At 43.1% G+C, this 12799-nt stretch overlaps 1 protein-coding gene across 3 annotated transcripts in view; it reads left to right on the top strand.

The window, feature by feature from the left end:
* The first annotated feature begins 1359 nt into the window (after positions 1–1359).
* The window catches only part of OSBPL11 (oxysterol binding protein like 11), a 43266-nt gene continuing 31826 nt past the window's right edge, over positions 1360–12799 (top strand). For all 3 annotated transcript variants that reach the window (XR_011337756.1, XR_011337757.1, XM_069861498.1), the window contains exon 1: positions 1360–1467. Coding sequence is in view for 1 of the 3 variants with exons in the window: in XM_069861498.1 (XP_069717599.1) it covers positions 1370–1467 (98 nt within the window). In the remaining 2 variants the exon portion in view is untranslated. The remainder of the gene's footprint in view (positions 1468–12799) is intronic.

Below are 12799 nucleotides of genomic sequence, written 5' to 3'. Positions count from 1 at the left end.
AAAGCGCGCCCCCCCCCCCCCCCCCTTTTTTTTCCTGCAATGACAAGTGTGCTTCTAAAAAGGCAGAAGTGGGAGATTTTATGCCTGTGCAGTGGTAATATATTATGTCTCTGTAGGAGAAATAATTGGTGCAGGTGCAACAGGCAGACTTCACCTGGGGGCTGGTAGCTGAGTTTATGTGTGTGCACTTGGCAAGAAGGGGTGGATATGGGCCAATTCAGAGCCAGATTAAAGGTTATAAAGATGTTTTTAAGACATGATGTTTGCCATGTGCTATCCTTGTTTGATTGGCAAAGGCAAAGACATTTTGAATGTCACTGGGAAGGTGGAATCTTGCTTGTAGGAGATAGGAAAGCCAGAGCAGCCTTGATGAGTTAGGAAGCTGCTACCAGGGGCAATGTTCAGGCTAAATAAAGTATTTATCTGAAATACATTCTACTTTATATTTCTGCTTCTATGTGAATTCTCATATAGGGTATTTTTAGCATCTTTTGTATAATAGGGGACCTCGGGCAGCCTGATCTGGTGGGAGGTAGAACTGGATGGGCTTTAAGGTCCCTTCCAACCCAAACCATTATGATTCTGTGATTTGGATGAAGGGAGCTTCTAAGAAAAGGAATCAACCTGGTAGACTGATAATATAACTTTTTTTTAAAAATTTTATTTTGTTATTTTTTGCTAGGGTGGCAGTGTCAGGTAAGAGGGTTCCTTATGCTGGGTGGCTTCTGCTTGTCATTAGGTTATCAGCAGCAGGCAGATTCTCTTGTGGAATTACTCCATGTGGCTTTGGGTGGAATAGGAGGGGCTGAGAATAAGCTGTGTCCCAGGTGCAAAATCCCACACTCTTCTTATTCCTCTCTCTTTTTTGGGGAGAGGGATGAGGATGCTTGCGGGTGGAAAATCCTTCTCTCTTCTTATTCCTCTTTATTTTGTGAGGGGGCAAGGATGGTTGCAGTTGCAAAACCCCAGACTATTCCTCTCCATTTTGAGGGAAGAGTAAGGATGCTTGCAGATGCTAAATTCTGCACTCTTCTTATTCCTCTCTTTTTCTTTGGGGGGGGACACGGGGACACCTGGGAGGGCAGGAGGATGCTTGCCGGTGCAAAATCCCACACTTTTCTTATTGCTCTTTATTTTGGGAGGGGGCAAGGACGCTTGCAGGTGCAAACTCCTTCTCCCTTGTTATTCCTCTTCATTTTGTGAGGGGTGAGCACGCCTGCCCCGTCCTCCCTCCTCCTCGTCCCGGGCCGTGAGGCGGGGCGCCTGCCCGCCCTAAAGATGGCGCGCTGCCCGCACTAAAGATGGCGGCGCTGACCCGGAAGGGGCGCGGCGCGGGGGCCGCCGCCGCCATCGGGGGGCCGCGTGCGCCATGCAGGGCGCTGAGCCGGCCATGAAGGGGCCGGAGGGCGAGGGCAAAGCGGAGCCGCCGGGCAGGAGCGGCCGCGGGGCCAAGGGCTGGCAGTACAGGTGGGCAAGGCGGGGCTGACGCGCTTCTGCTTTCGCGGCTCTTCTTTTCCCCCGCTCTGGGAAGGCGGGAGCCGGTTCGGGGGTCGCCGGAGGGGCTGCGGTGCTTCTCCAGCCGCTCCGAGGAGCTGAACTTCGTGGCAGGGGGTGTGTGGGTCGGCGTCTCCTCCGAGCGCTCCCTGGCAGCCTCGAATCGACGTTTTCGGGAGCGGAGCCGGTCGTGCAGGGAGCGTGTGGGTCCTCGGGCTTAGGGGAGGCTGCGCTGAGCCTGAATCCCAGTTTCTGCCCTGCCTGGATTGTTTTAAGGAAGGGTGGGCTTAGTGTAGGTCGGGGGTTCTACCCTGCCTGGCTTAAGAAAGGCTGTTCTTAGCGTAAATCCGAGTTTCTGCCCTGCCTGGCTTATTTTAAGGAGGGCTGTGCTTAGTGTAGAGCGGGGTTTGTGCCCTGCCTGGCTTAAGAAAGGCTGTTCTTAGCGTAAATCCGAGTTTCTGTCCTGCTTGGCTTACTTTAAGTAAAACTGCCCTTAGTGTAAATCAGAGTTTCTATCCTGCCTGCCTTAACAAAGGCTGCGCTTAGCGTAAGTTGGGATTTGTGTCCTGCTTGGCTTGTTTTAAGTAAGACTGTACTTAGTGTAAATCAGAGTTTCTGTCCTGCCTGCCTAAGGAAAGGCTGCAATTAGTGTAAATCGCAGTTTCTGTCCTGCCTGGCTTATTTTGAGAAAGGTTGTGCTTAGTGTAAATTGGGGTTTCTACTCTGCTTGGCTTAAGAAAGGCTACGCTTAGCGTGAATCAGAATTTCTAGCCTTTCTGACTGTGCTTGGTATAAATTGAACATTCTGTCTTGCCTGGCTTATTTTTAAAAAGGCTGCACTTAGTGTAAATCAGAGTTTCTATCCTGCCTGCCTTAAGAAGGGCTGCGCTTGGCATAAATTGGAGTTTGTGTGCTGCTTGGCTTATTTTAAGTAAGACTGCCCTTAGTGTAAATCAGAGTTTCTATCCTGCCTGCCTTAGGAAAGGCTGTGCTTAGTGTAAATTGGACTTTGTCTTGCCTGGCTTATTTTAAGAAAGGCTGTACTTAACATGAATTAGAGTTTCTGCCCTGCCTGGCTTATTCTGAGAAAGGCTGCAGTTAGTCTAAATTGGGGTGATTAAATACTTAAAGGGGGCATGTAGGAAAGATGGGGAAAATCTTTTTAACAGGGCCGGTAGCAACAGGACAAGGGGTAATGGTTTTAAACTACAAGAAGTTTGGACTGGATATTAGGAAGAAATATTTCATGTTGAGGGTGGTGAAACACTGGCACAGGTTGCTCAGAGAGGTGGTAGATGCCCCATCCCTGGAAACATTCAAGGTCAGGTCGGATGGGACTCTGAGCAATCTGATCAAGTTGAAGATGTCCCTGCTCACTGCAGGGGGGTTGACCTGGATGACCTGTAAAGGTACCTTCCAACCCAAACCATTCCATGATTCTACAGTTGCTCAGATATAGCAGATACAGTGGAAGAGAGCAGAGAAAGAAGGGGAAGCTGAGCATTGGTTTGAAATGGCTTCTCACTAAAGTCCTTCCTTTAAATGGCTCGCCTGCACATTTGAGGGATTTGGAGGTTTTCATTTACTTTTTTCTGATGTGCTTTCTGGTCAAAAGAGTTTCCACTTCACATTGATAGCCGGCTCTCTAAGGCATCGCTTGAGAGATTTAAGAATTTGTATTTTAGGTCTCATCCTTGACTGGTGGAGTTCTGCAGTGTTGCTGTTGAACGTAGTGCTGTTATGTGAAGTTTGCACACTTCTCCTTCAAATGGAGACTCTCCAAAGCTGTCGTCTGCCAGCCCAGATGGACTGGCTTTCTGTTTCCTGCCTGTGGAGATAGCAAACCTAGAGTGTGGTGCATCTGTGTGTGGCGTGGGATGGAGGGCCGTTGGATGGCATAGACAAATGAGCACCAGGACTGTGTAGGTTCCCAGTGGTTTTAGTGGGGAGCAAACAGCTCAGTTCTCACTTGAGAATCTGGGTTGTAAGTCACCTTTCCAGTGACTAGTGCCAGAAAGCAAAGTGGTGATTTCCAAGCTGGTATTTCAGGCTGTTAAATAAGGAAAGCTTCTTGTCGCATTCAGTTGTTGGTTGTCTTATCCATTGTTTCTAGTTGCTTCTGCACTCTTTTTTAAAAAACTCTGGATTCAAGTATAACTCTGAATTGTCTAACAAAAATTGCTGTTACTGTGACTGAGCACTCACTGTCCATGTGCTTTGCCTGTGAAACAGGAGTTGTTTATGCAAGCCAAATGGAAGTATTTTATGTTTTTACGTGGAATTGGAGGTGTTTGAAGGGGCACAATGCCTGATTTGCCTGACACACTTCTTGCTGTGGTATGTTTGAAGTGGTGGTCACAGGTTAGTGCTATGCAGTGAAATTCCACTTTTTAGAATTATCAATCCAGGTATTTTGTTTCTTTTCAGTGCTGTGGCTTGCAGGTCAAAAGTTGAACTAACACTCTGAGTGACAGCTAGTTTGGCAGCTTGAGAGTTATAAATGGGAACTGTTGATGTTATTCGTCTCAGTTACCAGTATCCAGTTTAATATGTTCTAATACTCTGTTGCAAACTATGTTTTCTTTTGTTTCTAGGTCATTGAGACAAGTTTAATGTACTAATTGTGTTATTATGGACACTTGAGGTACCTTGCTGTTAATCTCTGCTCTCTTGGGAATCAATTATTTACTCCTACATTTGTCTCTATATCTAATTACCCACAAAATATCACCTTTCCCCCTTGCCTCCCTAGGAAATTCTCCTGGATGGGATGCTGTAGTTTAGTTCTTGCTTTGTGGATTACTTCTTTTTCTAAAATGTATTTGATGAAATAAAGACACCTCTAATAATAAATCAGTGTCTAAAATAGGTGTTTTAGAAACAGATTTGCTGGGAGCACAGACTGTGAGCAGTGCATGGTCATACAAAGCAGGGTCCTGAAGTACTCACTGAGGGTAGGCTGCATCTGGTGCAGAAGTACAGCTCTGTGTTTGGTGAAGCATCTTGTTAAAACACCTGTAGCTGAGTTATCAGACAAATGGGATGACAAGTACCTGGTACTTTAATGCTCTAAATGGGGAATTATAACTATGGAAGAAGAAAGTCACCAACGCTACTGGAACCTGAAATAATGAAGACTTAATCACTTGGAGCTGGAAGGTCACAAATACTTGTGGTGAAGTGCGTGTCTAGAAATGCATACCTACCTGAAAGGAGGTTGTAGAGAGGAGGGAGCTGGCTTCTTCTCCCAAGTGACAGGGGACAGGACAAAGGGGAATGGCCTCAATCTCCACCAGGGAGGTTCAAGCTGGACATCAGAAATAATTTTTTCACAGAAAGGGTTATTGGACACTGGCAGAGGCTGCCCAGGGAGGTGGTTGAGTCACCATTCCTGGAGGTATTTAAATGACAAGTGGATGAGGTGCTCAGGGACGTGGTTTAGTGGTTGATAGGAATGGTTGGACTTGATGATCCTGGAGGTCTTTTCAACATCGTGATTCTGTGAAATAAATTAAATAGGAAGTCTAACTCTATGTTTTTGTATGGGAATAATAGGGAGATTTTTAAATAGTGGTGATAGAGTTAGACCAAACACTTATTGCAGTGGAGAAGAGGAGACAACCAGAGGCTGACAGACATTTTGGATAATGTGGAGATCCAGTGGAATCTCTTTGCAGACTTTCTCTTTGTAGCCTGTGTTTGGTGAGTTCAGGCAGCTAGTACATCAGTGCCTCCTTTGCTGATCATAAGGGCTCAGTTTCTTCAGAGGACAGGAAGACAGTTTTTTTTTTTTTCTGGCTTAATAGAAGTTAAGAGTTCTTGAGAAACTGCTCTTCTAGACATCTGTCAGGAAATTATCTTGTTTGCTTATGAATATATGATGAAGGTCAGAGCATGTCTGAGTGCAGCCAACTCTCGATGTATTTTCCTGTCTGGGGTCAGGAATAGCGCGAATGTTAACTTGCAGTGAAGTAGCTAAAGAGAGCTGGAGAGGCTGTGCTGCATGCTAACTCCCTATTTTCCTTTAGAGAAACAGGTACTATGAGATGAGACTTCTGAATAACTTTAAATCATTAAAAGATTACTTGAAAATAATTTTTAATAATTTTTCCCAGAAGTGAGCAAGCTAGGAAGTTAAGTGCAGCATTGCCTGTATAAAGAATTCTTCGTATTCATCAATTCTGCTTTTTCTCTTAGCCATCTTCATTTGGTGTCTGCCTTGCTCTGGATTAAATGAGCAAAGTAATTTCAAAGCAGTGAGAGAAAGGAGACAGGTTTGGAAGGCGCTTCTGTGGCACATGAATCATAGTCATTCAGATGACATGAAAATTTCACAACTAGAAAGCAGAATCTCTGTGAGCTAGAGAGCTGGTCAGGATGTGTGCCAGAGAAGTAAACCAGGTCATTTCAGGCTGGCTTGAGAGGCTTCCAGGTAATTTTGAGAGAAATGACTTGCAATAACTGGTTCTCATTTATCTACAGATTTAAAAGTTCAAAGCAGTGTGGTTGACTAGAGAAACAAGATTGGCTTTTCAAGTTGGAGCTTTGCTAATGTGCCACCCTCTTATGTTTTTCTTAGTGGTTCTACCCTCAAATATGTAAATCAGTTGAGCTTCTAAAAGGATTCCCAGCTTTATTCCCTGACTGATAGAAATACATGTGAATTGTTTGTGAATTTCCCAAATGATTGCTGATTTTTAACCTTACAAGTTAAATGTGTTTTTGTAGGTAACTGCCTTTGTTTCCTATTTCTGAAATGGTTTTAGCATCTGCTCACTATGGATTTAGCCATATATGTTTATAAAATGTTATAGATTAAGTCTTTTAATTTTTTTTTGAAAGAAGAACGTTAACTTGGTTAGCTGTTCCTGAAAGTTTACTGAGAGGTTACTGATGATTGTGAATTAGTGCAGAAAAACATGTAGATGAAAGTAGCTTCGAAGAAGGAGTCAACTTGATAGACTAATATTACTTTATTTATGTGTTAATTTTGCTAGGAGTGTCAGTGGCAGGTAAGAGGGTTCCTTATGCTGGGTGGCTTCTGCTTGTCATTAGGTTATCAGCTGCAGGCAGATTCTCTTGCAGAATTGCTCCATGTGGCTTTGGATGAAGTAAGAGATGCTGAGCATAAGCAAACAGATGCAGACAAACAGCAGAGAGAGGGTTTTGGCAAAAAGAGTTAGATTTGCATTTGACAGTGAGAAAAGAAAAGGGAAAAAAAAGATAAATTTAAAGCAACTGAAATGGTCACCTGTCTTTTAAGGGCTTAGAATTGCAATCTTCTGAGTTAGAAGGGACCCACAGGGATCCAGCTCCTGTCCCTGCATAGGACAAGCCCAAAATTCACACCACGTGGCTTTGTTTATTTTGCAGTTGTCACTGTTTAACCACTCTTCATAAATACTAAAACCAGTAAGTAAACAATTAGTGACCTTAATTCAGTCTGTGTTTGAGCAGGTCAGCATGTGATAAGGTAGCAGAACTCGTAGCTGAAACACATGAGTAGATTTTAATTTGGGATTTCGATATGTTCAAGAACTCTTCTTCTTCATGAAGTGATCCCTTGGGAAATGTGTTCTAAAGGAAATGCTTGTTTCTGAGTTTGATTGAAATTAACTGGGAGGGTGACTGACAATCCTTTGCACTTCAAACACATAAAAAGCAAAATGTGTGAGACTGAGCTAGATTGTGGAAGTGTTCATGATTTCTGTTTGTGCTAACTTACAAAAAGGATCTAATTAGTAATAATAAAGGAAAGTGTCTTGAAAATAATAGAATTTTCTTGAGTGGCTATGAAGGCGTTTTATTGAGAGTGATGTTGATGTTCGTCTTGGTTGCAACAAAACTTAGAGACTTTCTAGTTTCTATGTGTTTCTAGTCACATTCCAAGAATGTTTGATCTCAGGACGATAGATTTCATTTGTTTGGCTATTAAAGCTGAAACCAGCTTGGTAGAAATGGATACAGAAGGTGATGGCAGCACAGTTTTTAACTATGCTTCTTGTGGCAAACATCTTCCTTGCTGGTCCTCTGTTCTTGTCTCTGAACTTAATGTTTCTTACCACAGTATTAATGTAAGCATCGAATTCTTGCTTAGTCTGTGGTGGTGTGTGTTAGCTGACCTAATTAACTCTGGAATGCTGAGACAGGCAAAAATTTAAAAGTCTCTATCACTTGAAAAATGGAAGAAATGAAACCCAAGCCTTCATGTAACTGTTGGTGTTATACTAGGACAGATCTCTCTAATGCTGATGCTTCTGGTACTTCCTTTTTATTATCCATCTCCCTTTTTCTGGGCTTTTTCTCTGCACTGCTTGAAACAAAGATTTTTGAGTTCCTCCGTAGTCAATGACTGTAAACCCCTTCCTTCCTCGTTGTGTGCAACCAAAGAGAGAGGGGCTGTAATTTTGTGGTATTACCTGGGAGGTCTGGCAGGGGCTGTGCTTGCTTTGACTTTTCCCTCCTCTCACAGCCTACCACGCTTTCTTGGTTTTGTGCTGTTGGAAGAACCTGCTCGCGTTGTGGCATTGAGGCATCAGCCACCAATGGGGGTGGGGTTTCTGCTGCTCCTGCCCTTGTGCTTTTGCTGACAGCTTTTGGGTTGGCTGGTGGCTCTGCTGTCAAACTTGTGTCTAAGTGAGCCCTCATCTTCCTTACTTCTGTTTCTAGTGTGGCCTTCAGAAAGCCCTCACTTCCTGACTTGCTACTGGCTTTTTGACCTGTGATGAACTAGGTGCTAAAAAAAATTCTAAAATGGTTACTCTGAAATTCAGAATTTTTGTGGTTGTGTGTTGTGTTCCTTTTCATTACTAAAAATCACATTAGGAGGTCTGTCACATTTGTTTTGTATGCAGGATGGAAACAGCTGAAAAAACTGGTGCCTGAATGTATTTATCCTCATTTGAGTGTTTGATTAATGAATATACTAGTTCATAACACCACTTAAGAAATGCTGCACTTGGCATAATCTGCTCATTAGTATAGACAAGAACCTGTTTAAAATGGTCAGCTGATTATATCCACCTCAGGATCCATTCCATGTTATTAAAATGTTAAAGTCATCTTTTATCAAGCTGATTTTACCACTTGCTGAAGCCTCAAGCACTTCTCAAAAGGCAGGTGAGCCATTCGTATTCACATGTTTATTTGTGGCCTGGAAGAATGGGGTTGGAGCAGGTGGAAGCTAAGATTCATTGTAAATTTAAAGAAGTAAATCAGTATGTGAAGGGTAAGAAGCCACTAGAGTTGGGGAAACAGATTTGGATGATTTGAAAAGGAGCTTCATGGTGGCTGATGTTCTACTAGGGAACCTGAAACCAGTTCCTGAACCAGGTCAGCAGGGTCTGTGTTCCCTTCTCCAGCTCTTTGTCCTTCTTTTCTGGAGCATCCCTGTGTTGAATGGGCAGGCTGTAAAACTTGCTGGGGCAGAAGCAACAAATGTGGGAGTTGGTTCAGGTATAGCAGGATGTTTGTGTTAATGCTGAATATTCATAGTTGGAATAGGGTGAAACTAAAGAAGCACAAACTTTTGAGGAGCTTCTAAATATCAAATAACTTGTGCTTTCCGTGGAATAGACTTCTGCAGGAGGTGATGGCTCTTACAAATGTTTGTCTTTCTCTAAGTGTGCAGGGTATTTTTCAACTTCACCTTTTCTAATGTAGTTGTTTAGTAGCAAGTTAATTAAAATCACCCACAACATTTAACATCTTGCTCTGCCACACACATTCTGTCCCCAGAGGAAAGATGATAAACAAACTGCATGTGGCTGACCTAATCATGTTGCTTAATGCAGCAGGAGAAAGTGCCAGCTGCAGCTGTTCAGTTATCCTGGGTAGGTCCTTGTACTATACTCACTGCACTGTGAAAATTAAGGCATGTGTGCAAGGACCCCGCTTTACGTAAGGATGTTGCCTTGATGTGCACTCTGCTGGTGCTGATGAATTCTTGCGGTGGATCACAGCCTCTGGGTAATGCTGTGGGACAGCTTTCTCTGTAGGCTGCTTGCAAAGCTTGTACCATTTCAGGTTTTCTGTGCTGTGTCTAGTCCTGACGTGAGAGGGGAGGGCAGGCAGAAGTGGGGCAGAAGAAATGCTGTTTCTTCACGTTTGTTAAGCTGAGAATCTTATATTTGACAACATGCTTTGAAGCATGAATGTCGCTGTCAGGGAGAAGGTTTTTTGTTGTAGGTATCCATCTTTTTCCTTCCAGGTGTAAATGCTTGAGGTTTTGATGAGGCTGGAAATCTTTAAAATCTTGAGTAATGTTAAGGCATTGACAGATCAGTTTTCTGGAGAGCCCAGTTTGTGTTGGGAAGTTTCTTTAGTTTCAGTAGAGATGTAACAAAGCATGAGATCTGCTGGGTAGAGCTGCAGGATTTTTTATTAAGGAGCTGGTTTCTGACCTTGGCTCTGACTTCCTCTGTGGTAACAGTCATTGTTTAAACTACTTTTCCCCTGTAATCACTAACTGCTTGTTCCTCTTTTTCTCAGGGGCCTTGTTTAGAACAGTTTGCTCTGATTTTGCAGAACTTTTGCAGGGTCACAGCTGCAGCTGAAATCAGCAGAAGCTGTAATTTGAATGTAGGAATAAAATAGCTGTGGTCCAATTTTTATTCTGTCTCAGAGAGGCTGAAAATACACTGCTTAACAGTTCCCTATAAGTAACATAGGATTAAAATGTCCTTGTCTTTCATTGGTATCTGACTCCTTCATGAACATTGACGAGCACAAGAGAAGAAAACCATAAGGAAATGCTTCAGTGTATGAGTGCCAAATGAATAATACCTAATGCTCACTGAACAATGAATAAGAGCGGTTTTGAATAATTCATTGCCTAGGAATCATTGTCCATGTAAAGCACTGAAACAAAAGTAGTCCTGCTCTTTCTATTATTGTCATAATCATAGGTGATTAAGTTAACACATGTACTTTCTTAATTAAAGCTTAAACCATCTGAGAGCTTTATGGCCACGTTTTAATATAGGAGTATTTTTGTTGAATTTCTCTGTAGCTAAGAATCAGTGATTTGGATTGGGAAGGACCCTGGGAAATCTCTAGTCCAGCCTTCTGTTCCAGGTAGGGCTAGATTCAAAGTTCAAGTTCATTGTTGAGGGCCAAGGATGGAAATGCCACAGCCTCTCTGGCATCCTGGCCCAGGGCTTACCCTCATTGTGAAGATTTTTTTTTTCTGTGTATCAAACAAAATTTTTTTTCTTAAAACTTGAGACCATTACTGTTTGCCTTTCTGCTGTGCATCTATGAAAAGGGTCTGTCTCCATCTGCTACGTGAGTAGGTGAGATTCCCTTTGCCCCCTAGCCCCCTTCCTCTGAAGGAGGCTAAACAGACCCAGGTCCCTCAGCCTTTTCTTGTCTGGCATGACATGCCTAGCTTGCACTGCTCCATGGATTAATCCATCCCAGGCGCAAGGCTTTGCATTGCTTTTGTCGAAATTCAGACGGTCTTGTTCAGCCTGTTCCTCTGGACTGTTGGGATTCTGTGGAAAGGCAGCCCGCCCTCCTGTGTCCTGGCTGCTCCCCCTAGGTTTGCTCTTACCTGAGAGGTTGCAGAATACATGCTTGTCCATCAGCTGGCTCAGAGGCGTTTAGTGGTATTGACCCCTGAATGTGCTGCTTGTAACTGTTTGCCTGTTAGACTTCAAACCGTTGGCCATAGCTTCTTGAGTCTGGTGATCCACACGGTGTTTTTACCTGTGTTGTACTCTAGGCTTATGATCTTTCTGAATATTAAGATAACAGAGTCACTTAAGTGTGTTCTTGATTGCTTGGAAGGTGGTGATAATTATCCTCTGCATTGAATCTGAAATGCTTCAAATATGTTTTAAAAATAAAAAGGTCAGAGACTTCTCCAGAGTAGCTGATCCATGTATTTACCTTCAATTTAATAACGAGTGTTTTGTTGCTGCAAAGACCAAAGTATCAATATAACCTTTTTAAAATCATAAACTAAAAGAAAGTCATGAGCTTGAAAATTTTAAGCTGAAAGAGGGGATATTAGATATCAGGAATAATTCTTTTATAGTGAGGGTGATGAGACATCGGCCCGGGTTGCCCAGGGAAGTTGTGGATTCCCCCTCCCGGGAGGTGTTCAAGGCCAGTTTGGATGGGGCGTTGAGCAACCTGATCCAGTGGAAGGTGTCACTGCCCATGGCAGGTGGGGTGGAACTGGGTGATCTTTAAGGTCACTTCCAACCCAAACCATCCTATGAGAATCACAAATATGTGTTTAGCCAGGAAGGGTGTATCTTTATATTTCTGATAGGATGAGAGTTACTAGACTAGAAGCTGACCAAAATGCCTTGGGGTAGAACCTGTGGCAAGTTAAACCATGCTGGACTGCGCTTAGAATAACTTGGTGATTCAGGGGGTTGCTTCCCCCTATTTCTGTGGACAGTGCTTATTGGGGTCTGCTGCTTTCTCAGATGCTGGAGATAGTAGAGAGGCCAAAATTGTCACGGTGCTCATCCACTGGTGTGTCTGCCTAGGCGTGTGTTATGCCAGTACAGTTAGCCAAGCAGAGTAGCTTATCTTTGACTGCTGGAGTCTTCTGAAACTATACTTCAAGGGAAAGTTTTGAGGTTTGGTAGCAATAATGTGAAACTGTACATTATGATGAGCTGATGCACACCGGTAGCGTATGTGGTAGCAAAGCTGCAGGCAATAGTCCTTCTCAAGTGGAGAGTTTAGACCTTTTGAGGTTCCTGGTTTTTGTATGCTCAGCTCTAAAATGTTGTGGCTACATTTACAATTATTTTTCCAGTGATAACCGGAGTAGTAATTACTGCAGAAAAATCTGCAGGGTTGGCTACTGGCTTTAGGGTTCAGCTTCAGTTGTGTTATGCTGATGCAAATGCGCAAATAAAAGGTACGTGAGTGTAGTTCTTGCTGACTTGAGCTGTTTGTATACATGCAGGAGAACTTGCTCGGCTGAAATTTGCTGCAGGTTTTTTTTTTTTTCTTTCCAGGCAGATGTATTTTGAGAGCTGAAGAGCTCTCTGAATGATAAAGCAGTTAAATAGCTTTGCAGTGGCCCAGTGAGAGTAGTATTTTGCTACTTATTAATTAAATAAAATCCTTCCCTTTACTGCCCTACAAAAATTTTACACTGCAGTTTCATTTGTGTGTAGTTGACCTGTGGCATTTGTACACAAAAGAAGAGAATCAAATGCAAGTTTAATTAGGGTGGCTTTAAAAAAACCCTGTAAGCTTGATTTATCATTCTTGTTGAGAACCAGTGTTGATAGAAACTTGAGGTGCAACCGCTGTGTTGCTAGCAGGGGGCTGGGGA

This window comes from Phaenicophaeus curvirostris, chromosome 7, assembly GCF_032191515.1.
Source record: "Phaenicophaeus curvirostris isolate KB17595 chromosome 7, BPBGC_Pcur_1.0, whole genome shotgun sequence".
In the NCBI taxonomy this organism is placed as follows: Eukaryota; Metazoa; Chordata; class Aves; order Cuculiformes; family Cuculidae; genus Phaenicophaeus; species Phaenicophaeus curvirostris.
This window is presented reverse-complemented; position numbering and strand designations above follow the sequence as displayed.